We start from the raw sequence: 27930 nt of genomic DNA on the forward strand, positions 1-27930 counted from the left end.
AACGAGAATAACTCTAAGATTAATTTAAAAACAAAAAACAAAACGCCTATCCCTTAGAACATTTAATATCGAATTTAAACTTACCCGTACTCTTTACGCTCCAACAACGAAATGCGTTTCTGGAGTCAAAAAAGTTAAACAGACGCATTTTTTTATTAATCTAGCCTCTTAAATTAACAAAAACAAATGTTCTGTTAACATGTCACACGAAACTTAGGTATACAACACCTATTTGGCCACATATCTGGGTGTTTAGGCATGGGCCAAATTCCGTGCCGCTGAGTGTATAAGAGAGAGAAAGCGGAGAGGGGAGAAAGAGAAGAGGAGAGAAAGGGAAGAGGGAAGAAATAGGAGAGGGGAGAAAGGGAACAGGGAAGAAATGGAAAGGGGAAGAAGTGGGGAGGGGAGAAAGGGAGAAAGAAATAGGAGAGGGTAGAAAGGGAAGAGAGAAGAAATGGAAAGGGGAAGAAAGGGGGGGGGGGAGAAAGGGAAGACGGGGAGATATAAAGAGGGAGAGAAAGAGGAGAGGGGAGAAAGGGAGAGAATGGGAAGAGGGGGAGAAAGCGACACTCACCTATAGTTTTTAAGTGGAAACGCCTTCTCGTCCAGTTTGAACAGCGCCCGGTCGTATCTCCCGTTGTCTATGGACTGCTCCGCGATAATAGACAGCGTGGGGGTGGGGATGCTCGTGAACAGCGACTGGAGAGAGTCCGGGGAGAATGGGGGGCGCGTCACCAGCTTCAGGAGAGAGAGAGAGAGAGAAGAAGGGAGAGAGAGGGAGAAGGGTAGAGAGGTGCAAGAGGGGAGAGGGGGATAAAGGGAGAGATGGGAGAAAAGGGAGAAAAAAAAGGAGGGAAGAAAGGGGAGAGGGGAGAAAGGGAGATGGGAGAAAGGGAGATGGGAGAAAGGGGAGAGGGGAGAAAGGGAGAGAGGGGAGAAAAGGAAAAAGGGGTGATGGGAAAAAGGGGGTGATGGGAAAAAGGGGAGAGGGGAGAAAGGGAGAGGGGAGAAAGGGAGAGGGAAGAAAGGGAGAGGGGAGAAAGGGAGAGGGGAGAAAGGGAGAGGGGAGAAAGGGAGAGGGGAGAAAGGGAGAGGGAAGAAAGGGAGAGGGAAGAAAGGGAGAGGGGAGAAAGGGAGAGGGGAGAAAGGGAGAGGGGAGAAAGGGGAGAGGGGAGAAAGGGAGAGGGGAGAAAGGGGAGAGGGGAGAAAGGGAAAAAGGGGTGAGGGGAGAAAGGGGAGAGGGGAGAAAGTGGAGAGGGGAGAAAGTGGAGAGGGCAGAAAGGGGAGAGGGGAGAAAGGGGAGAGGGAAGTAAGTGGAGAGGGGAGAAAGGGAAGACGGGGAGGAATGGAGAAAGTGGAGAGGGGAAAAGGGGATAGGGGAGAAAGGGGAGAGGGGGTAGAAAGGGGAGGAAGAAAAGTAGAGAGACTCAAAGCGACACTCACCTATAGTTTTTAAGTGGAAAAGCCTTCTCGTCCAGCTTGAACAGCGCCCGGTCGTATCTCCCGTTGTCTATGGACTGCTCCGCGATAATAGACAGCGTGGGGGTGGGGATGCTCGTGAACAGCGACTGGAGAGAGTCCGGGGAGAATGGGGGGCGCGTCACCAGCTTCAGGAGAGAGAGAGAGAGAAGAAGGGAGAGAGAGGGAGAAGGGTAGAGAGGTGCAAGAGGGGAGAGGGGGATAAAGGGAGAGATGGGAGAAAAGGGAGAAAAAAAAGGAGGGAAGAAAGGGGAGGGGAGATGGGAGAAAGGGGAGAAAGGAAGAGAGGGGAGAAAGGGAGACGGGAGAAAGGGAATAAGGGGAGAAAAGGGAGAGGGGAGGAAGGGAGAGGGGAGAAAGGGAGAGGGGAGAAAGGGGAGAAAGGAAGAGAGGGGAGAAAGGGAGACGGGAGAAAGGGAATAAGGGGAGAAAAGGGAGAGGGGAGAAAGGGAGAGGGGAGAAAGGGAGAGGGGAGAAAGGGTAGAAAGGAAGAGAGGGGAGAAAGGGAGACGGGAGAAAGGGAATAAGGGGAGAAAAGGGAGAGGGGAGAAAGGGAGAGGGGAGAAAGGGAGAGGGGAGAAAGGGGAGAGGGGGAAAGGGAGAGAAGGGCGGGGGGAGAAAGTGGAGGGGAGAAGGCAAGAAGCGACACTCACCTATAGTTTTTAAGTGGAAACGCCTTCTCGTCCAGCTTGAACAGCGCCCGGTCGTATCTCCCGTTGTCTATGGACTGCTCCGCGATAATAGACAGCGTGGGGGTGGGGATGCTCGTGAACAGCGACTGGAGAGAGTCCGGGGAGAATGGGGGGCGCGTCACCAGCTTCAGGAGAGAGAGAGAGAGAGAAGAAGGGAGAGAGAGGGAGAAGGGTAGAGAGGTGCAAGAGGGGAGAGGGGGATAAAGGGAGAGATGGGAGAAAAGGGAGAAAAAAAAGGAGGGAAGAAAGGGGAGAGGGGAGAAAGGAAGAGAGGGGAGAAAGGGAGACGGGAGAAAGGGAATAAGGGAAGAAAAGGGAGAGGGGAGAAAGGGAGACGGGAGAAAGGGAATAAGGGGAGAAAAGGGAGAGGGGGAGAAAGGGGAGAGGGGGAAAGGGAGAGAAGGGCGGGGGAGAAAGTGGAGGGGAGAAGGCAAAAAGCGACACTCACCTATAGTTTTTAAGTGGAAACGCCTTCTCGTCCAGCTTGAACAGCGCCCGGTCGTATCTCCCGTTGTCTATGGACTGCTCCGCGATAATAGACAGCGTGGGGGTGGGGATGCTCGTGAACAGCGACTGGAGAGAGTCCGGGGAGAATGGGGGGCGCGTCACCAGCTTCAGGAGAGAGAGAGAGAGAGAAGAAGGGAGAGAGAGGGAGAAGGGTAGAGAGGTGCAAGAGGGGAGAGGGGGATAAAGGGAGAGATGGGAGAAAAGGGAGAAAAAAAAGGAGGGAAGAAAGGGGAGAGGGGAGAAAGGAAGAGAGGGGAGAAAGGGAGACGGGAGAAAGGGAATAAGGGGAGAAAAGGGAGAGGGGAGAAAGGGGAGAGGGGGAAAGGGAGAGAAGGGCGGGGGAGAAAGTGGAGGGGAGAAGGCAAAAAGCGACACTCACCTATAGTTTTTAAGTGGAAACGCCTTCTCGTCCAGCTTGAACAGCGCCCGGTCGTATCTCCCGTTGTCTATGGACTGCTCCGCGATAATAGACAGCGTGGGGGTGGGGATGCTCGTGAACAGCGACTGGAGAGAGTCCGGGGAGAATGGGGGGCGCGTCACCAGCTTCAGGAGAGAGAGAGAGAACAGTGGTGAGAGAGGGAGAAGGGTAGAGGTGCAAGAGGGAGAGAGGGGGAGAAGGGAAGAAGAGAAGAGAGGGAAGAAGGGGAGACGGGAGAGGGGACAAAGGGGAGAGGGGACAAAGGGGAGAGGGGAGAAAGGGGAGAGGGGAGAAAGGGGATAGGGGACAAAGGGATTAGGGGAGAAAGGGGAGAGGGGAGAAAGGGAGAGAGGGGAAAGATGGGAGAAAGAGAGAGGGGAGAAAGGGAGAAAGGGAGAGAGTGGAGAAAGGGAGAGGGGGGAAAACGGGGATAAAGGGAGAAATGCTAGAGGGGGAGAGGGGGAAAACGGGGAGAAAAGGAGAAATGCTAGAGGGGAGAAGGGGAGAGGGGGAGAAAAGTACTAGAGGGGGAGATAAGGGCGAAAGGGGAGTTGTGCTAGTGGGGGAGATAGGGGAAAAAGGGGAGTGGTGCTAGAGGGGGAAAAGAGAGAGGATATAGGAAAAAAGGGGAGGAACTCTTCCTCCCCTTTTCCCTTAAAAGAGACTCACCTGTAGTTTTTAAGTGGAAACGCCTTCTCATCCAGCTTGAACAGCGCCCGGTCGTATCTCCCGTTGTCTATGGACTGCTCCGCGATAATAGACAGCGTGGGGGTGGGGATGCTCGTGAACAGCGACTGGAGAGAATCCGGGGAGAATGGGGGGCGGGTCACCAGTTTCATTCGCTGGTCGAAGGTGAACCTGGAAAGAAATTGGAATTACAATTACTACACTTGCGAGCAAAAGTATGGAATCACTTACATGAAGTTGTTTCCACGCGATCTTGTGTACTAATGAATTTGTTAGTAACAAAAAAAGTGAAACCATTTTAAAGAATTAACTTTTAACTTTAAATTGATACCAAATTCATTTAAATCACACCGGTATTTAAAAAGATATCCCGGCTGATGTGAAGAAGTAAGGAAAAAGACATGTATCAATTGTTTGATACGTTGCGAGTTGCGGCCTATTTACCCCTATAAAAGCACGTGTTTTCGGATTCTTGCTTTGACACGTTGATCCATACACATCTCCGCTTATTTTGACACTTTACCTGGGATTCTACACCTTCAGAAGCAGCACAAATCGTTGCACTATTGTAAGAAGGGTCAGCCAGCGAGCTGTCGCACGTCAGCTCCACATAAGCCAGTCCTGGGTTTCGAAAGTTTTAAGACGCTTTGGGGAGACTGCTGGCTTTATCCCGAGACCAAGTTCTGAACAGCGCCGGTGCACATCGCAGAGGGATGACCGTTTTTTCATGTCAACCTCTCTATGAAATCGTCATTTGACTGGTATTGACGTCCAGCAAGAGCTCAGAATTGTTCGTAGGATAGCTGTTAGTGAGTAGACAGTTCGTCTAAGATATAAGCAATAGAATTTGACTCCAAAAAGGCCTGCCACAGGCTCGAAACTGACGGCAGGTCACCGATAAGCACGCTTTCAATTTGCTCGTACATATCTCGGTGGGAAGGCGAGTAATCGAGGCGAGTTTTGTTCTCCGATAAATGCAGACTGTGTTTGCAGTGCAGTAGTCGAAGAGGTCGGGTCTATAAGCGGCATGGGGAGCGATTTATGCAGTGCTGGTTCGCTGAAACAGTGGCTTTTCGGGGTGGCTTGCTCGACTTCCCATCGAGATGTGTACGAGCAAATTGAAAGCGTGCTTATCGGTGACCTGCCGTCAGTTTCGAGCCTGTGGCAGGCCTTTATGGAGTCAAATTCTATTGCTTATATCTTAGACGAACTGTCTACTCGCTAACAGCTATCCTACGAACATTTCTGAGCTCTTGCTGGACGTCGATACCAGTTAAATGACGATTTCATAGAGAGGTTGACATGAAAAAACGATCATCCCTCTGCGATGTGCACCGGCGCTGTTCAGAACTTGGTCTCGGGATAAAGCCAGCAGTCTCCCCAAAGCGTCTTAAAACTTTCGAAACCCAGGACTGGCTTATGTGGAGCTGACGTGCGACAGCTCGCTGGCTGAGCCCTTCTTGCAATAGTGCAATGATTTGTGCTGCTTCTGAAGGTGTAGAATCCCAGGTAAAGTGTCAAAATAATTGGAGATGTGTGTGGATCAACGTGTGAAAGCAAAAATCCGAAAACACGTGCTTTTATAGGGGGTAAATAGGCCGCAATACGCGACGTATCAAACAGTTGATACATGTCTTTTTCCTTACTTCTTCACATCAGCCGGGATATCTTTTTAAATACCGGTGTGATTTAAATGAATTTGGTATCAATTTAAAGTTAAAAGTTTATTCTTTAAAATGGTGCCACTTTTTTTGTTACTAACAAATTCGTTAGTACACAAGATCGCGTGGAAACAACTTCATGTAAGTGATTCCATAGTTTTGCTCGCGAGTGTATTTTTTATACCTATTTTTTTGTTAACTTAAAACAATGATACAGTTGTTGTAATTCACGAAGGCGAGCGAGCTTTACATGTATGGTGGCTCGTTACTGTTCGTTTTTCAAAAGTTTTGACAGACATTACACTATCGTTATGTGCATGTACACGTACACATACAAGTAAAGCTCAACGGCCATCGTGAGTTGCAAGAACTACAGGGTGTTAGGTAAATGGATATGTGAGCCGACACTAGCCCATGTTAACATGGGCATATAAATGGTATGGTGAAGTCAGAAAATTGATATCATTTTCATTATTTTATTTTTCATACAAATCTGATTTTATAAATTTTATTTTGTATGAATATTTAAAAAATTAAAATGATCATATCAAAACATTATACATTTTAGCTGTCAGTTGTATGTTGTTATACCATTTTTAACAAATAAACGGCTAGACTTGTGTTTGACACCAATACATACATTTTTCGTTTTGCTGGCAGTTGTGTTTTGGTTCTAAGCTAAGTATCTCCCCACACAATTGTCAGACAAATCGGTTCAGCCGTTCTTGAGTTATAAATAGTGTAACTAACACGACTTTCTAAAGATAAAACATATTGGATTTGTGTGTTTTGACTTTTGACAGCTCTTACGCCAATATTCACAAACATTACTATGAGGTCTCACTATGCGCGTGGACGCACAGGGTGACACACGAACCAATCACAGAGCTCTATTCAACGCTGCGTTCGATTTGCTGCTTCACTTACGCAAGCATCGTTTAATGAATGCGGGCGTTAAAGTCCGTCAAATGAACTATCATCAGGCCTGTTCATCTCCGCGAGTTTACATCGAAAACAAATCCCGCACGATGGCCCACCTACAGGATACTATTCGACAAGGCCTCACATACGAGCGAACATTGACTCACGCACGCGTATTCTTGTGTATGATGGAAGAAAATAAAGAAAATGCTGTCCTAAATACTGTGCAGTATTTAACTGCCTAAATAATAATAAAAACACAGAATGTACTTTTTTAAGTTGCCTCAAGACACTGAGAGGTAAATAAGTAGTTAATATTATTCATGATAATTCATGCTAAATCATGTATTTCCTCCGCCATTTTCCGTAGTTTGGCACCTCACGTCACATCATTTTACCGAAGTCAGCTCTATAGCTTCGGCGCAGTGCCGATCACTGACGTTTGTCAACAAAATGGTGCTTGACTCTTGAGACAGGCTAAATTACACCATATTGTTAATGACATTAAGCAAAATTTTTTTTAAATACCTTCGCGAAGTAAAACTTCTGTACTTAGTACTTATTATTATTCTGTGCTATCATGTCAGTCAAATAACTAACTGGTTCTACCTGATCATATGCTTGCAGACTGGTTCTGATATTCTCTCCAGTGTGGCGGCAGCTAACTCATCAGTTAGGTCGCGTTTCTTCTTAAGTGTATCTATGGCCTGTAAGTAAATAAAGAAAATTATACGAAAACTAGCTAATTAACTAGCGTGAAAATAGTTTGAATAATATTTCCCGTCTTTGCAACAATTTTCTTTACTGCTCCGCCCCTATTGGTTGTAGGGTGATGTTATGTAGCCTAAAGCCTTCCTCGATAAATAGGCTATCCATCACAAAAAAAATATTTTAAATCGGACCAGTAATTCCTGAGATTAGCGCGTTCAAACAAACAAACTCTTTAACTTTATAATTATAGGATAGGATAACAGGACTATTCCCACCTCTCGTTCCCATCGCTGCAACTCCTGTGTAGCCAGGATCTACAGCTTGACCACCAATAACAACCAAACCAGTGAAGGTCAAGTTTGTCCATAGGATAGGTATTATTCGTGAATTATTTCTAGACCTAGAAGGTAAAAACGAACCTCTTGATATGTGTAAATAGGTCCAGTCTCCTTCGGCGTGTTGAGTGTTTCATATTTCTCGTAAAACTTCGAAAAATAGAAGTGATACCTGAAATAGATAAATTAATTTCATTTGCATTTACTTATTAACAGGTACCACAAAGTTATTCTCCCATAAGGTGAGTATAGTCTAGAGCATTGGTTCCCAAACTTATTTGAGACGCGCCTCTTTTGGACGATACAAAAAATTCCGCGCCCAGGGGGGATCCTGTCAAGATTATTTATTGGTAAAGAATGGAGCTCCAGTCAAGATTATTATTGGTCGTATCGTGCAGTCTGGAATGCATTCTCTCAGCGGTCGCAGGTTTTTTATACTTAAGTACACAGATGGCCCGCGCCCCCCACTTTGGGTACCAATGGTCTAGAGCATTTCTATGTAATGTAACGTTTTTATGAAAAGTACAATACACGTAAAATGTGTGACGTTTGGTTCGTGAAAGGGCGACACTGGCATTGACTCTAGAACATTTGAAAGAAAGAAAGAAACATTTCATAGAGCGGCAGAAAGGTAAGCTTAAGTTCCTGTACTAATTAAAAATAAGTACGTATTGACTACAATTTCTCTTACCATTCGCTAAATTCATCGGCAGGCACTGTCAGTAGATTCGGCGTGGGATCTAAATTGATCACTTTTGAGATCTTCCCTGGGTAGGACAGATTGTACAGCTTGCCTGAAATGAAGAATACAAATACAAATATACAAAATATTTTATTTCATTACAAAAGTACTTAAATAACATACAGGGAGTTTCCTTTTAAGCATACAGTTGCTTGTGTTAGAGAACACCGCTCTTGTGTTAAGTATATCTATTCTAATCTCTATTATACCGCGTGTCAGTGTGTGTGTGTGTGTGAGTGTGTGTGTGAGTGTGTGTGTGTGTGTGTGTGTGTGTGTGTGTGAATACTATGTATAAGGTTTGACTACGTTTTCGATATCGTCATAAGAAACAAACGTTTATAAAGGTATCATCTACTAAGTAACGGGAATATTCCCACCGCTGCAACTCCTGTGTAGCCAGGATGCCTTTACCGCCAGAGTCCCATACAACTTCGTCTCAGCTATTTCCATACAAAGTTGAAACTTTTTTTCCAGTCCGATTTTATTTATTATTTTCTACTACTTTTTTTAACTAGGGGGCCGTCCATAAATTACGTCATCGATTTTTTCAGATTTTAGACCCCCCCCCCTACAATCATCCTAGCGTCATTTCTTAATGACCCCCCCCCCCCTTCTCCCAAAATTGACGTCATTACCAGTTTGACAAAATTAAAACACTTGTAGAATCACCTTTTATTTTTTTTTTAATAGATAGAGTGATTCTTAAGGAAGGTTTATATGTATAATACACGTAAGTACAACGGGCGAAGCCGGGGCGGGCAGCTAGTATTATATGTACTTAATCAGTAGCGGCGGAGGGGGGGGGGGGGGGGGGGCGGTCCGCCCCGGGTGCCAAGCATCAGGGGGTGACACAAGTCGCGAAGATTAGTACTCCCTGGCACATCTGCATGGCAAATCTGCGGTCTATGTCATGATACGGGGGGGGTGGGGGGTGCGATTGTCTTTCAATCGGTAGGAAACCCCAAAAATCCTGGGGGGGTACCAGGGGGTGCCATAGGACTTGTGACGGGGGGGGGGGGGGGGGGGTGATCGCCCCGGGTGCCAACCTAGGTGTGCTGGAAGAAATTTCTTTTTAGAAATAATCTTTTTGTAGGTGAACAATAAACTATAAATAAATAAATAAGAATGACGTCAATTTCGAAACACCCCCCCCCCCCCCTATCTATCATTTACCGTCATCCGAGGACCAACCCCCCCCCCTAATTTAGAATGACGTAATATATGGACGGCCCCTAGTGTATATTTAAACATAATTTAATAACTTTTAAAATCGATGCTTCTGCCCTATTATGTAACTTACCAATAATGGTGCCAAAAGAGTGTGCCATGTAGACGAATTTCTGCCATCGGAAGTGTTCGACGACCACAGCTATGGGGTACACCAGGTCGTAAGAGCTCAGCATGAGCCCTGGTGGAAACCAGTCTGACTTCCCATTGCCTGGGAACTCCATGGCTGAAATAGTCAATACATATTTAGGTCTAAAGCCCGGTCCGTGAGCACGTAGAATTTTGTCCAATGACCCCTAGCTACCCATCCTTATCGCTCGCGCGTAATTATATTGCTGTCGCGACTGTGCGACTGGCACCCGCAGTGAGTGTGCGAGCGCGATAGCAACATAATTACGCGGGAGCGATAAGGATGGGTAGCTAGGGGTCATTGGACAAAATTCTACGTGCTCACGGACCAGACTATAGTGCATTGGTTCCCAAAGTGAGGGGCGCGCCCCCCAGGGGAGCACAGTAGTTTGATTTTAAAAAAAGGTGGACATACGATCGAAAGTCATAATTTCACCGAAACAAAAATTGTTTTAGATAGCATTTTGAATGCTGATCAACATTTGTCATTATGCATTTTTCGATAAAACGAGCCTTTCATGCTTAAAAAAAATATGACAAGAAAATTTGTATGGAGAAAAATCTTTTTTATTTTTTTTTCTGGCTACTGTTGCAAACTGTAGCGGTCAAACCTTATGTAGTCGTAAGTACCTATGGTGCCTAACATTACTACATAAATACTTTTTGCGGGCACGCGCGGCCAAGCGAGTAATGGACATGCAAAATTTAAAATATTTTTATTTATTCATTATTGATTTTAATGCACTTAAAGCAATTATTAATAGATAAATATACTTAGTCTAACTTACTACAGCCCCCTATTACCTCATTTCACGCTAAAACCTTTCAAACTAGAACCTAAGTTTGTAGGTAGGTACTAGGTAGTCTAAGTTGTTTTTATTGTCATTATAATATTCACTACTGGTCTACTGGTTATCGTGTAAGATAGATTAGGTAGATATCAACCCTTTACCTACTTCTTGGCACTTATAATACCGACATACATGATTAAAAAAGTCTTCCAGCAAGAACCCTTGACTTCAATGGTTATGAAAGATTTTTTAACTTTCTAGAGTAGTCCTGAATAGATCCTTAAATCATTTTGACTATCATAATCGATTACAGTAGGTAGTGGGTTCAGTAAGGGTTGCAACCCATATAGTAAACAATACATTTTTATGGCTCTCCATTCAGTTAGTCAAATAATTCCATCATAAATGGAAATATCCGTAACCCTCTTCTACACATTATTCATTATTCATCATCCATCATCACTTCAACTATAGAACGTCCACTGCTGAACATAGGCCTCCCCCAATGATTTCCACAATGGCCGCTTGGTGGTGCCCTGCATCCAGCGCCTTCCTGCTACCTTTATGAGGTCGTCGGTCCACCTTGTGGGTGGACGTTCTACGCTGCGCTTTCCGGTACGTGGCCTCCATTCCAGAACCTTGCTGCCCCATCGGCCATTAGTTCTGCGTACTATGTGCCCTGCCCATTGTCACTTTAGCTTGCTAGTCCGTTGTGCTATGTCAACGACTTTGGTTCGTTTACGGATCTCCTCCTCATTTCTGATTCGATCTTGTAAAGAAACACCGAGCATAGCCCTCTCCATAGCACGTAGTGCAATTTTGAGCTTATATTTTATAAGGCCTATATTGAGAGGCCACGTTTCTGAGCCGTATTGCACACATTACAATACACACATTATTGCAGATCCATTATGTACGCCTCTACCTATAGTTTTATATGCCAGCTAACGTACACAAAAACTGCTGATACATGGTGCAGATAATGTGATAACATTTTGGTGTACCTACCTACTGCAAACCTGCCTATTGGATTATTTCGGAAAAAGTAAGTATGTGAGTGACTTTGATTATTTTGGACACTGATCAAGATAAGTGAATAGGCTAAAATATCTTTTTTTGATTGTTTTTCGAACGAAGATAATAATTAAAGACATGAATGGAAGAAGGTGATAAATGTCAAATTTCAGATTTTTCTCAGTTCGATGATTGGGTAAAGGTATGCTTTATGTTTGAGGCTACTTATAAAGGTGCTATGTACGTTATCTTTTTAGACGAAGGGAAAGAAACTTACACCTCTTTAAAGGAGCCAAAAAAAAGAATCTTTTTGCGAAAGTATAAGACTATTCAACAGAAGAACTGGAAATTACAGTTCTATCAAAATTGAAACTATCCCACTACCTACTGTAATCGATTATGACAGTCAAAATGATTTAAGGATCTATTCAGGACTACTCTAGAAAGTTAAAAAATCTTTCATAACCATTGAAGTCAAGGGTTCTTGCTGGAAGACTTTTTTTAATCATGTATGTCGGTATTATAAGTGCCAAGAAGTAGGTAAAGGGTTGATATCTACCTAATCTATCTTACACGATAACCAGTAGACCAGTAGTGAATATTATAATGACAATAAAAACAACTTAGACTACCTAGTACCACAGAATAATAATAAGTACTCTAAGTACCTACAAACTTAGGTTCTAGTTTGAAAGGTTTTAGCGTGAAATGAGGTAATAGGGGGCTGTAGTAAGTTAGACTAAGTATATTTATCTATTAATAATTGCTATAAGTGCATTAAAATCAATAATGAATAAATAAAAATATTTCAAATTTTGCATGTCCATTACTCGCTTGGCCGCGCGTGCCCGCAAAAAGTATTTATGTAGTAATGTTAGGCACCATAGGTACTTACGACTACATAAGGTTTGACCGCTACAGTTTGCAACAGTAGCCAGAAAAAAAATAAAAAAGATTTTTCTCCATACAAATTTTCTTGTCATATTTTTTTTAAGCATGAAAGGCTCGTTTTATCGAAAAATGCATAATGACAAATGTTGATCAGCATTCAAAATGCTATCCAAAACAATTTTTGTTTCGGTGAAATCATGACTTTCGATCGTATGTCCACCTATTTTTAATATCAAACTACTGTGGGGAGGCGCAAAGACCTTTAAAGGGGGGCGCGGGCCATCTGTGTACTTAAGTATAATAAAACCTGCGACCGCTGAGAGAATGCATTCCAGACTGCTCGATACGATCAATAAATAATCTTGACTGGAGAAAGGGGCGAGCAGAATTTTTTGTATGGTCGAAAGGGGGCGTGTCTCAAATAAGTTTGGGAACCAATGCTAGCTCTTAACTCAGTCAGTCCCCGAGGTATGGGAGCAACAGGGGAAGGTGACATTGACATCATCGAAAAACTAGTTACTGATCCTGAAAGTGCTTCACAAGCTCTATCAAACGGTCTCAATAATAAGTTACAGAATTATGATGGGACTGACATACTATGTAAAAGTCCCTAAATTAATAAATAGAAAAAAAAAAGTTACAGAATTAACTGGATCTATCCGAAAATTCAATGTTTCCATAATTTTGTCTGTCACAGAAAAACTGTATCACGTGCGTCCCTATTTCAAAAACAAGGATAAAAACTATCCTGTCCTTTCCCGGGACTCAAAACTATCTTATGTCCTTTCCTGGGACTCAAAACTATCCTATGTCCTTTCCCGGGACTCAAAACTATTTTATGTCTTTTCCCGGGACTCAAAATCATCCTGTCCTTTCCCGGGACTCATAACTATCCTATGTCCTTTCCCGGGACTCAAAACTATCTTATGTCCTTTCCCGGGACTCAAAATCATCCTATGTCCTTTTCCGGGACTCAAAACTATCCTATGTCCTTTCCCGGGACTCAAACTATCCTGTCCTTTAAAATCCCGGGACTCAAATTATCGCTAAACTAAAATTTTATCACGGTTCTGGTTTATACATGTGACAGACATGTTATAAGTGTGACAGACAGTTACTTTTGCATTTAATATTAGTAGGGACAATCGAAACAACAATTTTGTTTTTTTGTCTATTTATATTTGCATAAGTGACGATATTGTATTTAAATAATTAATTATTCTTACCGATATAATAAAAGTTTTCGGGCAGCATCGCTACCAGAGGCCTGAAGGTGGCGGCGGAGTCCAAGGACCCGTGGCACAGTAGTACCGGGGGATTCAAGCAGTCTCCCCATGCTATGACTGAAAAATAAATGTTACAAGCTTAGATTAAAACAAAAAGATAGATAAGGTACTAGCGTTTTGCAGGTGGGCCTCCTAAATTAGGTATGTACTATCGACAGTGGCATAACAATACTATAAGAGGCCCGTGGCAAAGGCTGTGCATGGGGCTCTTGGCGTAGGGTATGGTATAGGGTTATTTTTCAGGGGGCACTGGGACGGGACGGGGTCTTGGGCCAGTGCCCCTTGGGTCATGGCATTTTGTCCGACCTGGCACCATACATATTACACACTTATTTAGTTAGTTACTCTTACTCAAGTACTTTTTTAGTCGGCCGTTTGGTGTAGTGGTTCAGAAAGGACTACTATGCTGAGGTCCCGGGTTCGATTCCCGGCCGGGCAGAATTTGAAATGATGAATTTTAATTTCTGTGATGGGTCTGGGTGTTACTATGTATTTTTTACAAAAAAAAAAGTATTTAAGTATGTTTATATCCGTTGTTTAGTACCCATAGTACAAGCTTTGCTTAGTTTGGGATTAGAGGTGCAGTGTAAAATGTCCAAGGATATTTATTTATTTAAGGTGTTGGTTTATTTTCGCATATCCGAATTTTCTGGAATCCCAGGATTTATATTTTAAAATATGTGTTTTAAGAAGTCGTTTCCATAATTAATTTAAAGGTTAATACGTATCAGATTATCCGATCAATAGTTATGAGGCTCTTTTGGTTTTATTAATTTGAAAGCAACAATAAGTACATTGTCTTAATGCGTAATCAACAATGATATTATATAAAAACAAAAGCAGATATGTTATAAGCGCTCGCGCTGTGAATACTCAAATACGTCCCAATTGGGACGTCTTTAGTTTAGTCTTCGTGTGGCCTGCGTCGTGCGCAATCGCGTGCGTACCACACCGTAAGTTCCTGTTCTTACCAAAATAAATAAAAAATGCCATCGTGTGTGTTTCGAAAGTGTACCAATTATGACTCTAAAGTAAACAAAATACAAGGGATCTCTTACCACATGTGATTATGCAAAATTATTTAGTATTTATATTTTCAATTATTTATGCAAACAATCAAGGCCATGCGCCATGTTCAAGTTAAGAAAGAGAAAGCGATCTTGTTTTGACGTTAGAGCGATAAGGATGCGTGCGCTGCGGACATAGATTAGTTAGTGCAGAATCGTTAAAACTATAGCTATCTCTTTCATTTGCGTGCTATTTCGTATCTTTTGTTTCACTTATCAGTTACATTTGTCAATGTGTGCAATTTGGAATAGCTCGGCACGGATTCAAATCGTAATTTCTATGAACGTAACATATCTATAGTTCTTTAATATCATTGGTAATCAATCATTCTTTTCAAGCGTAACTGGTGTAACAGACAACAGAAAGATGTTATTGAATAAATTCAAATGAGTCTCATTTAAATTCCCTTTTGTCTTGTCATCAAATACCTAACTTGACAACTTGACGAAAATTTCTTAAAATGAAATGAATTCCTAATAAGCTTAAAAAAATTATAGCTAGAAGTTTTGATTCCAACAGGCTGTCCCAAAATTGACGCAAATATTTAAAAGAGTAAATTGTTTCAACCCAAAAAAATAAATACCTAAATAAAAATTCTTTATTTCAGACAATTTTAAAAGTCCATTTTAAGCGGGTTCGAAAATAAACATACACACAAACAATAACAGATTCAAAAAACTTGACAAATACAAAAACTTGTACCCTGTGCAGAGACGGACCATCATGGGGGTGGATAAGGCCCCGTGATCAGTCTCTGCACAAGACACTTCCATAGCGGCGATGTGTATCTGTCCGCTAGGGTCCTCAGAATGCTGTTGCGACTGGCTCGTAACCTGGTAATAAGGGAAACAGATTTCTTGCGTATTATGGCGCTAAACCCGTCTGTTTGGTAATCCACAAACATCCCTGATGCGCTACAAAAACGAGGCAAAAAAAACTTAATAGATAAATGTTTAGGCTCCATAAAAATACTGGAGTCAGTAAAGACATGAATGATAAAGTAATGTAATATAATTTTCATACTAAATGTCAATTTAAACAAGTGTTCAACACCTATTTAACTTTAATAAATTTCATAAAGTTTTAATACAATATTAGATAATAATAAGGAACGTTTGACGACCACAGATCAACTGTAAAAGTTAAAAAGTTTATTTGGAAAATTCAAGCAAACTAAGATGCTGAAAACACAGGTTGTCTGATAAGAAAAATTGATACAAATACAAATTTTGCGTTATCTTGGGACACCTTTTATAACTATCCATTAACATGACAGTCTTCTATTTTGTGTAAATGAAGATACTTAACAAAATTATTTTGTATCAACATAATTGTTAAAACTGCCCTTGTAAGGGCCCCTGAGTTATACAACAATAGGAGCCTAATTATACGAAATGATAATAATATAAAACTCTGAAAACAATATAAAAAAATGGTGCTATAGTTGATATTTGGAGGTTTGATTTAACAAATAAATATAAACCAAACTATACAAGGGAAATCATCATCATCATCAACAGCCCTTTACAGTCCGCTGCTGGACTATGAGCCTCGTCCACAATAGTGGAGGGTTTTGCCATAATCCCCACACTTGGCAGGCGGGTTGGAGATCGCAGTTTAAAAGATTGATGTTTTTCAGAGAGCGCTGCTGCCCGTTTTTTGTTTGATGTGTAGTCCCTAAGTCGCCTCTTACGACACCCGCGGGAAGAGTAGGAGTTGGTGACAAATGTATTCTACTCTGCTGTCACCACACGGCTTCACACTATGGAAATAACAAACTTAAATACTTTTTTTGTAAAATAAATACATAAATTTAATATAATAGAAAACACCGAGATGATTTCAAACAAATATCTTCATGTACAAATAAAATAACAAGCTAAATTTCTAATGTATGTAACTTATTGCTACTAGATAACTTCATCAAATAGATAAAAATGATTTGCGTAAATTTTTATCTGATGTCATTAGTTGTATAAAAAAAAGGTACAAAGTGCAAAACAACTTTTATTAGGTTATGTTTATAAAACTGCTTTAAAATTAGATTTAACAAAAAGTGTGCGGATAAACATTTTGTTCTTTAATAAAAAATAATTGTTTTATTAATTACTTACTGCAAATTCTGCCCCAAGGTGCTTCAATGTACCACTCATTTTCATTCAGAGGCATTATGATGTTTTCACTTAATATTCAAGGTCTAATTCAAAACAAAATCAAATTAGATGTTTTTAGACTTTTATACAAATTAATTTAGAATAAATTTTTATTCACACAACTCGCAGGCAAATCCAAAATTGAAAACTGAAATGAACTAAAGTTTGAAGTTTCTGTCAAAACAGTAAGGATGTACCAAATTGAGCTAAAGATAGCAAGTGATACGATTGCAATTGATCGATATAATGTAATGATTTTCATAATCGATACAAATTTTCGATTAGTACCAACTAATTTATAATAAAATTGAAATACTCGTGTTTATTTAAATTCTAAGTTTAAATTAGTTATTTTTATGTAAGGAATTAGAGTTTTGACTAGCTTTACTCAAACAACTAAAAAAAAAGATGTATCGTGATAAATGCTATCCATATTATCTGTGAATGCTATTGTGTGATAAAAAAAACTATATTCTATACAAGAAGCAATCGTCAAATTAAATGACTGTAATGTTTAAAAACATTTTAATAAAATTCAAACACATAAAATAATAACAAGAATACAATAAATTAAAAATATCACATTTCACTGGTACCGGAATGCAAACAAATATTGGGCAATTAAATAATGTAATTTCATGAGCGATTTAATTAATGTTTGTTTTATTCAATTACAATAATCTTTATGAGGGGAGGCCTTTGTCCAGCAGTGGACGTCATTTGGCTGAAAAGAAGAAGAAGAAGAAGAATCTTTATGAAGTGTGTTGGCCTTAAAAGTAGTTAATAAAGGTACCTAGCTCATAAGTTTTTTTTTACACAGGCGTGAATGAGACTGAGAAATAAATGCCTGAATGTTATACTTTGCTATTTATTTACAGACGCCTGCTACTAATTTTTACCTTAAACCTGTATAATTAACCTCGCCAAGAAATAATTACTATGCACTGTGTAATACCCGTATACCCATATAAAACATCGTCAACTTTATAAGTCATTGTAATAATATTAGGCAAACTTATACCAAACAAAGTATTTTGGCTAAAACAAAAAATCATAATTATTTGATTTACTGTTGTAAATACAATTGGGCTCTTCTTTATCATATTTTAACTAGTCTAATAGCTTTTGCCTACAACTTTGACTGGACCTGACTAGAGTGCTCCCTCAAAAACTCTTCAATCGGCGCTATCAATTCCTCAGGATGTGTCACATGATGATCATGCCCTCCTACCAGTTCTAATCTTTTAAAAATACGAATTTTCTTTTCCATTGCTTCTAATAACTCGTCAGCGCCTTCTTTCCCCCTCTTAACACCGCGGGAACCGTGACTCATTGCCGTTATAAGGGTGGGGGGAGCGTTGTAAGTGAATAGGTGTATGTAATAGTTGTTTGGAAAGTTTTGAGGTACGCAGTATTTAGATCTGGAGTCCGTTGTTAACCTGAAATAGAGATTAGAAGAATATGTCATTTACTGCATCGAATTATAGGTACAGACGACTGCAGAACTTTTGTTGGAAATCAAACTTAGTACAAATACACAAGCTATTGCAGTGTTTTAGGCACACCATGTATGATACTCTGATTTAGGTACTATCAAGATTAGAAAAACCTTTAGTTAGGTAATAGGTATTATGTTACTGGACTAGCCCAAATTATTGCATCAAAGCAGTAGTAGGGTAAAATTTCTGAAATGTTCTTGAAATAGATCAAATTAATAATAATATCACAAAAGGACTCTGGCAAAAAATCGAATCCGGCCATCCATCCCACTACTCTATCGGGCCGTCTCCGCTGATAGTATATTCAGTCTATCTAATTACCTATATTTATCATCCCCGATCTGCACCAGGTTTCTAGAAAGAGCTACTTCTGCCTGTTCTTCATTGAACTGGCGGCCCTTCATCACGTTATCTAGGATTTTTCTCTTTGTGTACACTAAACCAGGCCCATTGTATCTGTAAAAATAAAAACCAATATAATTTAACTTATATAAATTATCATTAACCTGTGAGTCTGACGTCACAAGTCTAATAAGGTTGGTAGAGCCATTTTAAGTTTATTACAGAGTTGATCTATCTACAAATAGGCAGATATCATATCATTATCATCATATCAGATAAGAAACATTTTTGCGGAGAATCAAAGTCCTCATAACTAGGTACGTGTGTGGGGTAATGATAACAGGTTTTTTAGTGGAATCAAAAATGAAAGAAATGAGATTGTTATAATATTAATAATAATAATTAACTGTACGACTTGTTTCTAGCATTTGCATAGTCTCTAGCATTACTCTTATAAGTTAGCAACTCATTGGTTCATAGGATGCACTTAAAATATTTTTATACATACAACATAATTTTATTATTTATCCAGTAGGCCTAGACCTAGAATGCGCACCGCGATAAGCTTTCATCGCGACATTTTTTATCGATTTTACGCGATATCTCATACATTAATTTGTCGTTTAAAATCATCCATAAGATTTTATCACGACGCGCATCCTTGATCCTAGCCCGGCAAAAGGTGAACTGATAGAGAATACCTTTTGCCATTAACGTCGCCTTATGTGTCAATTTATACTGCATTAAATCTATACTAATATTATAAATGCGAAAGTAACTCTGTCTGTCTGTCTTGCTTTCACGCCTAAACCACTAAACCGATTTTGATTAAATTTGGCAAAGAGATAGTTTGAGTTCCGGGAAAGGACATAGGATAGTTTTTATCCCGGTATTTGAAACAGGGACGCGCGAGATAAAGTTATTCTGTGACAGACAAAATTCCACGCGGGTGAAGCCGCGGGCGAAAAGCTAGTAATAAATAAAATCGATTTTCATGCCGTGATAATGTTATGCATACCTTTTATAATTCCCATAGTATCTGACGTAGAAGTGTTTGAAAAAGCGCACATGATCCGGCTGCTGTAGCCTCTGGAAGGTTGGTCCTGGGTCCAGGAGGATGAACGCGCTGATCCGACTTGGATTTGCTGCGTTGTAGAATAAACCTGGAAATAGCAGATTGAGGGTGAAATTGGGTTCTTTGGGTGGATCTAGCTTGCATAACCTAGACTAGGGTTGTAGGTATAAGGGTAGGGGTTGAAAAGCTAAAAACACATTTTCTGAATATAAAGCATACGAATAAAATGATCAAAAAAGAAACTATTAAATATTTACTTTTTCTTTCTTTCAAATTATGCACTGTAAAAGAATTTATTCTAGTAAAAAGAGTTAAACAGAATGCAAGTTTTTATTTCGAAAGGGTATTAGGGAGAATATTATGGTATGGTATAGTTGTGTAAGGCACCCATTTACTAACCATGTGGATCATTGATATCTTTAAATAAATAAAATGAATTGAATAATACATTAATATAACATACCAATTTCACAGCCCATGGAGTGGCCTATGAAGACGAATTTCTTCCAGCCCATATGCTTTACCACTATGTCCACAGTGTGTACGTAGTGAAATCTTGCTCCCACCAGACCTGGAAGATTTAAGGATCAGTACTCAAATCTTTATTGTTTCCTTAAGTACAATTATGTATGTTATAGTTAGTTTGTAGCTGCAAAGATGCCCTCCTTTATTTTTCTTTCTGCCATCATCTTCATATTTTTTTATTTTTTAGAGTATGGCTAGGAAAAAATGGTACTAACTAGTAATGTTTATACAAAGGGCCTAGTTTTCATCAAACGCGCTCACTAGTGAGCGCGTCAAAAAATGACATTAAATGTATGACGGATTGTACAGCGCCCCTAGCGGGAAACGTTCAAAAACTAAAATTTTCATACATTTTTCACTAATGTGCGCGTTTAATGTAAACTTACACTCAGCCCACTGATCGTGCTGTAGTACATCTCTTAACATTTTTTTATAATTTAATGATTGAGTATCAAAGTTGGTTATGCAATAAATTGAGATAGTTAGGTGGATAGTACTCAAAAGAGTATACCTTTGGGGTAGGGATCTGATCTTCCATGTCCTGGCAGGTCAACTGCAACATAATAGTGGTCCGTTGGCAGGAGTTTCACGAGCGCGACAAATGTGGCCGCACTGTCTTGTCTGCCGTGCATTAGCAGCACTGGTGGGCTGGATGGGGAGCCCCATGTAGCCACTGCAATTCAGAAAAAATATTTATAATAATTATTTTATGTTACACTTTGTCCTGCCAGGATAGGATGTGCGAGAAAATCTTATCGATGATTTTAGAGAAAAATGTATGGGCTTATGGCTTTATAAAATGCCTCAATAAAGGTTTATTGTAGCGCTCATCGTAGGCCTACAAAAAAGTTGTTTTTAAATAATGGCATAAAACTGCATAGAAACCTGTTATTTTCATTTATCTATAATATAAAAATGAATCGCAAAATGTGTTGGTAAGCGCATAACTCAACAACGCCTGGACCAATTTTACCAATTCTTTTTTTTAAATGTTTGTTGAAGTCCAAGGATGGTTTTTACAGCGAGAAAAGTGTGAATAATTTCCGGGTAAACCCTAAAAAACTCGAAACTTCACCCCTAAGGGTAAAACGGGGCCCACGCGTACGAAGTCGCGGGCGGCCGCTAGTTACCAATTAAAATTGTTAAGTTTCACTTGTAAAAAGAAGAATGAACATTCATGTGACAGTATGGGGAACAAATTAAAACTAAACGCTTAGGCATAATAATTGTGGAAAAAAATATAGATCAATGCAAAGGTACCGACAGTAAGTAAATAATAAAATGACGAAAAAATTAATACAACAACTGTTTCAGGCCAGTCAATCACTTTAATCAACACTGCAACAACACTATACAAGACTGTAATGAATTAATAAACATTACCTGAAACTTTCCCCCAAGGAGCAGGTATACTTAGATCGTTATAATCTATCTCCATTCTCACTAAAAACGTATTATTTATTTTAGACTATTAAATAAATATTATTATATCTAGAAGGTTTTAGACCAAAGTTCAAAACTAGTACGACATAATTTTTGCAAACTTTTACTTGTTGCACAGAATGACAGTGATGACAGCAGTTGACAGAACTCGCCTGTTCAGACGTCAAAACAAGCTAGTGATGTTCCAGGATATACATTACCTATTACGAGTTCTATTAATCGATTAGCATTTTATTGAATGATTTTAAAATTCACAAGATAGATAATATTTGTACCTCGTACTTCGCTTTAGGATATTTTAGGCTTTTTCTTCTATTTAGTTTTTATCTGCTTTGAGCCCATGAAGTGATAAAAAGTTTTATCAAGATGAAACACTTTTTAATCACACGCTTATTATGGTCCAAGGTAGAGATGGGTAGTGGGTAAAAACCCATTTCACCCGATTGGGTTAAAACTGGGTGATTTGGGTAAAAACCCGGTTTTTACCCATTATCACCCATTCTGGTGGGTGAAAACAAAAATAGCGTTTTTTTAAAGTGAGAAGTGGTATTTGTTGCTAAGGGGGCGTTCTAGTGTTACGTAATGCAATCTGGGGGGAGAGGAGGTCTTGAAAAACGTTATAATGCGTTACAGTGGCGGAAGGGCGGTTCGATTTCAAGTTTTTAAGCAGAAGTACTTTGTAGTTGGTGTTGTTATTTGTAACTTTATACCGTAATGTCATCAAAGAGAGAGTTTGGCATCTTTGGCATCCTCCCCCCCCCCCCTCCATGTCCTTGCCATGATCACAAATTATTGTGTTCCTACTAAATTTCTTCTAAATCGGTTCAACGATTCTTGAAATAACACCATTTTATAAAATAATTGGTCACATCATCATAACGTGATCAATTTTACGATTTGGCCACGATATAAATGCATATTAGTGTTAAATTTGACTTATTACTTATTAATCAATAAACTTAAATGATAAAAATTCAATAAAAATAAAGAAAAGATACCAATTGTGATAATTATAAAATTATTTGTTTTCACCCGGTGTAAACACCCACGGGTGGAATGAAACGGGTTTTTATTGGGTTTTTACCCTCATGTGGGTTTTTACCCGGGTGGAAACCCATCTCTAGTCCAAGGTCCAATGTTCACTGTGCCAAATTCGATAACAGTGGTGCCAGATTAGGCGAATTATCGCCATTTAGGCTACCTTCGGGGGTCAAATGGCGACCAAAAAATGCAAACGGCTACCGGTAGCCATTTAGGCTACCTAGAAAAAAAGATCGGGCTATTTAGGCTTCTTCAGGATTACCTTGATAAAAGAGATTTTTCATGTAACAAAAGTAACGAAACGTAATATTCACATCCACCTAACACTTAATCTAAGACATCCCACCGTTCTTTCCATTCGGTTACTCATTGTAAGAGTGAGATAGAGCTATTGCGTACAAGTATAGATATAAGATACTAGCTTTTGCCCGCAGCTTCACCTGCGTGAAATTTAGTTTGTCACAAATCGTCATCAAATCCGTTCAGTAGTTTTTGCGTGAAAGAGTAACAAACATGTTAACATCCATACACACTTTCGCATTTATAATATTAGTAGGATAAGTAGGTATCTCATCTCATGGACTTGGCGTAACTTTAAAATAAACGTGCTCAGTACATACATTACAAACACACATGATTTAAGAAAATAACATGGCCGCAATATAGGCAATCAGCTGACAGGTGTGTGTGTGTGTGTGTGTATGTGTGTGTGTGTGTGTGCGCGCGCGCGCGCGCGCGCGTTTGTTTGTGTTGTCAGCTGATTGCCATGTTGTTTTCTTAAATCTTGTATGTACTCGGCACAAGTCAGGTAGTGACGTCATATGAAAATGTTGCCAGAATGAGTACTGACCAAACATAATCTATCTCTTTTTTCCTACGTCACCATGGGTGAGTTAGAAAGAGATAAACAGCTGTTTGTCATTAATGTGTCGTTTGATATGTATTTCTATTAGCAATTTTTGTATACTTAGCTCAAAAAAATAGGCGAATTAGGCTACTTTAAGAAACAAAAAATATTAGGCGATTTAGGCTACTCGGTAGGAAAAATTAGGCGAATTGAGTTAGCTGATATCTGGCAACCCTGTTCGATAACACACACACACACCACACACACCAATATCTACTAGAAACAACAACAAAGTCCTTTATTGCTGCATTGAAAACATTCTTCAAGGAATTATAACACGTATTCCTATTACATAAGGCTAAAATATCGAATTGATGTCACAGTGTTTTTGTAAACAATGAAACTTACTGCACTGCGGCTCGCCAAATCGTAAGTTTTTAACAGAACAATTAATTTTAATTACAGACTTATCACTTAGTTTGGATTAATTAGTGTTATTATAATAATTAATTTGTTTTTAAGGTGTATTATTTCTTTAACCTAGCTAACCTAAAAATAGTCAGTTTTGGCGCGAAACTTTTAAAAGTTGTTAAATAACGCACTGCGATGCCGCGCCGCTTCAATATTAGTGAAATGATTAGTTTCAAAAAAATGCACTTGTGTCCGTTTTTGTAAATAGTTACTTAACTCATTTCTAAATTGACGAATATCCATCCACAGGTTTACAAACTCGGCATTACAAGCAACGGAACAAAACATTGAAGTGAAGGTACCGTGGGGAAAATTGGCAGGTAGGTTTAATAACCTACACCTACTTTAGATCTATGTCAGTGGACCCATGGGGGGGTTCTTAGGGGGTCCGATCACTCCGTAGCATAATAAGTTTATATGAAACTTCCATAGCTTTTTAGTCAACGTCAACGCTTGCGGCATCTCTTTATGGGGCTATCCATAAATTACGTCACACTAATTTCATAATTTTTGACCCCCTTCCCCGTTCATGTAGGGTATAATATTAAATTCAGACCCCGTGCCCTTGTCACACAATGTCACTCTTCTCTGACCCCCTCCCACCCCCTTGTCACACTTTTTCGACCCCCTTCCTACCCCCTTGTCACACAATGTCACACTTCTCCGACCCCCTCCCACCCCGTTGTCACACAATGTCACACTTCTTCGACCCCCCTTCCTCCCCCTTGTCACACAATGTCACACTTCTCCGACCCCCTCCCACCCCCTTGTCACACAATGTCACACTTCTCCGACCCTCTCCCCCTTGTCACACTTCTCTGACCCCCTCCCACCCCCTTGTCACACAATGTCACACTTCTCCGACCTCTTCCCCCTTGTCACACAATGTCACACTTCTCCGACCCCCTCCCACCCCCTTGTCACACAATGTCACACTTCTCCAACCCCTCCCACCCCCTTGTCACACAACGTCACACTTCTCCGACCCCCTCCCACCCCCTTGTCACACAATGTCACACTTCTCCAACCCCTCCCACCCCCTTGTCACACAACGTCACACTTCTCCGACCCCCTCCCACCCCCTTGTCACACAATGTCACACTTCTCCAACCCCTCCCACCCCCTTGTCACACTTCTCCGACCCCCTCCCACCCCCTTGTCACACAATGTCACACTTCTCCGACCCCGTCCCACCCCCTTGTCACACAATGTCACACTACTCCAACCCCTCCCACCCCCTTGTCACACAATGTCACTCTTCTCTTCTTCTTCCCCCTTAATGAGTGAGTAACGTACTTTATAGATGGCCCCTAAGTAGATACATAAATATTATTTTAATTTTACAGCTTTAACCTGGGGAAATCCATCCAACTCACCAGTCCTTCTCTGCCACGGTCGGTTCGACACCTGCTCATCGTATAGACCCCTCGTGAACCTACTGCCTGATAACTATTTCTATGTCAGCGTAGACTTGCCTGGATATGGGTACTCGGATCCCTTCCCGAGGGGTGCTAAGATTAATGCAATGGACTTTGTACCTACTATAGCGAGGGTTAAGGAACATTTTCGATGGGACCAGTTCGCTTATATTGGGCACTCGCTCGGAGCATTATTTAGTAAGTACTTAAACATTTTTATGTTCGTGTGTGTTTTTGGAAGTTCGTGTGTGTTTTGATCCACGAAGACGCGTCCCACCATTCTTCCGCTAATGTTTGAGTGTTATCGGCACACGCTAAATTATCCCTGATACACGCACACTACAATAATGCCGCTCGGATTGCTCGGATCAAACTCCCCGCACCCCGCGCGTCCAAGACCAAAAATTGGTGGGGCGCATCTTCGTGGATAAAATTAACGATCTACTTATATCTCCCGTTTCCAGGCAAGTTCTATAACATAGCGTACCCAGGTCATCTATCGCGTATAGTGGAGCTGGACCCGGCCCCAGCTTATTGGCCCACTCACGACTTCAGGACTTGGTACCATGAGGGCTACGGGCCGTTCTACAGCGATGAGCATTATCAGAAATTAAATTCGGGGTACGAAAATGCACCGAAGTATACTTATGAGGAGGTTAGTTCCTGAGATTTTTGTTGTTTGGATAGTGGCATTTTCCTGACGGACTTCTTGAAAGAATTCACTTCACTTTCCTGAATGGAAAATCTTTGGCTCTCTTTTTTTTTAGGTAACAAGTTGTTTGCTTTTTTGTTAAATACTTTTTATTGTCAGTCATCATCATTATTTCAGCCAGTTGCAATCTTACAATACGAGTACATAACTGGACCGTAAGTCGCCTGCACATTGGCACATGATTATTCTCATTTCTTCTGATTCGACCACGTAGGAAAAGCTCATGAAATTCCCTAGCATGGCACACTCCATCGCCCTTTAGTTAGGTGCTTTTAGCATTTTTATGAAGCCTCTTGTGGTCTTTAAACTGGATTCCCCTGGGCATTTAAGATCAAGACCCTTTTCTAAAAAAAGAAGGGGAAATGATAATAATGAAATTATATGTATAACTTTTTTTTAGAACAAACGGGAATCCTGCGATCCAAGCGTCTTCATGTGCCTAGTGGGAAAGAAGGGGCTAGGGGGACCTTGCATAAATATACCGTCCGGGACCCGGGGCCCGTAGAAAATTCCTCTTCTAGGGTTTCTTTTCAGGGGAGCTCCGGGACCATCCAGCCTTGAAGCAGGGCGATTAGAGACTTGGGCCGGGGCCCCCTCGGTTGCCAGTCCTGCTACCCTATAGTTACGCCACTGGGGGTAGGGTTGCCAGGCGTCCGGATAAAGCCGGACATAGTTAGGCTTTTTGATTGCGTGTCCGGCCAAAATAACCGATGTCCGGCCTGTCCGGCTTTTGTTAGGCTTTTTATTTGGCTGCCGCGCCAGGCGAAAGTCGAGCCACAGAATAAGGCACGCACGCATCAGGACGTTAGGCAACCGATGATGATAGTATACTCACTCGTGAAATAATCTAGTTAAGAGGTTAACGAAGATGATAGTGTAACTGTAAGTGATTTTATCCTTCTGTTTTTAGGTTAGAAAAAGGCTAATGAAAGCAAGGGGTTTGGACGAAAAGTCTGCAGATCACGTTCTTGAGAGATGCCTGGAACCGGCTGGCGATGGTTTATTTAGGTAAGTAACTTCTGACTGCAGCTGCAGCTTAACCCATAATCACCACCATAATCTTTTCTTTTTAAAGGTTTAAAGGTTTTAAGCCTTTGTTTGTCAAGGAAGTCGAACCTTAATTTCGAACTCCTCCTATGTTCTTCTGATTAATTTCTTTGCGGGTCCAATGACAGTTTAACTTTCCCCCGGGACAAACTCGACCTTCATTGGTTGGGTTTTCAAGGCCGGTTGGTAGCGGCCTGCATCCATCGCCTTCCTGCTACCTTTATCAGGTCGTCGGTCCACCTTGTGGGTGGACGTCCTACGCTGCGTTTTCCGGTACATACATGGCCTCCACTCCAGAACCTTGCTGCCCCATCGGCCGTCAGTTCTGCGTACTTGTGCTGCCCACTTCAGCTTGCTAATACGTCGGGCTATGTCAGTGACTTTTAGTTCGTTTACGGATCTCCTATAATTTCAATTTTATTCCAGGTTGACCCACGACCAGCGCTTGAAACTGAATACTCTTCTGCCCTTCCCAAAAGGCGCATACATAGATCTCTACACGGCCTCTAAGACCCCAATCTTGGCTATTCTCTCCCCAGAATCCATGAAGATATACAAGAACTATCCTATGGTTACAGACGATAATGCGTGGCCTAATAGGAACTACAGGCATGTAATTTTGAATGTAGGCCACGATGTTCATTTGCACAGCCCCGAAGAATGCGCAAAGTTGATCACTGAATTTTTGAAGAAGTAGTTTAAAAAGAAATAATCCGAATATTTGCGTTACCTTGAACTGTGAACGTTAACGACACGTTATTCTTACACACAGTATTAAATAAATGTTATAAAAATGTC

At 40.8% G+C, this 27930-nt stretch overlaps 3 protein-coding genes across 3 annotated transcripts; 1 reads left to right on the forward strand and 2 right to left on the reverse strand.

Moving 5' to 3' along the window:
- Window positions 1-2615: 2615 nt before the first annotated feature.
- Window positions 2616-16856, reverse strand: LOC135085924 (serine hydrolase-like protein). The gene is made up of 9 exons (XM_063980708.1): window positions 16674-16856; window positions 13432-13548; window positions 9454-9606; window positions 8103-8205; window positions 7496-7583; window positions 6975-7072; window positions 3766-3954; window positions 3058-3168; window positions 2616-2730 (listed from the first exon to the last, which is right to left on the reverse strand). Exons 1-9 carry the CDS (start codon window positions 16726-16728, stop codon window positions 2616-2618), a joined length of 1029 nt encoding a protein of 342 aa, XP_063836778.1. The 5' UTR covers window positions 16729-16856.
- A 606-nt stretch (window positions 16857-17462) lies between these two features.
- On the reverse strand, window positions 17463-21727 carry LOC135086046 (serine hydrolase-like protein). Its single transcript, XM_063980814.1, has 6 exons — window positions 21537-21727; window positions 20665-20826; window positions 20092-20199; window positions 19572-19716; window positions 18533-18667; window positions 17463-18151 (listed from the first exon to the last, which is right to left on the reverse strand). Exons 1-6 carry the CDS (start codon window positions 21589-21591, stop codon window positions 17842-17844), a joined length of 915 nt encoding a protein of 304 aa, XP_063836884.1. The 5' UTR covers window positions 21592-21727; the 3' UTR covers window positions 17463-17841.
- A 2000-nt stretch (window positions 21728-23727) lies between these two features.
- On the forward strand, window positions 23728-27930 carry LOC135086044 (serine hydrolase-like protein). The gene is made up of 6 exons (XM_063980812.1): window positions 23728-23913; window positions 24205-24275; window positions 25302-25571; window positions 25838-26028; window positions 26996-27093; window positions 27559-27930. The coding sequence occupies exons 1-6, from the start codon at window positions 23882-23884 to the stop codon at window positions 27827-27829; spliced, it is 933 nt and encodes a 310-aa protein (XP_063836882.1). The 5' UTR covers window positions 23728-23881; the 3' UTR covers window positions 27830-27930.

This window comes from Ostrinia nubilalis, chromosome 30 (assembly GCF_963855985.1).
Source record: "Ostrinia nubilalis chromosome 30, ilOstNubi1.1, whole genome shotgun sequence".
Taxonomy (NCBI): domain Eukaryota; kingdom Metazoa; phylum Arthropoda; class Insecta; order Lepidoptera; family Crambidae; genus Ostrinia; species Ostrinia nubilalis.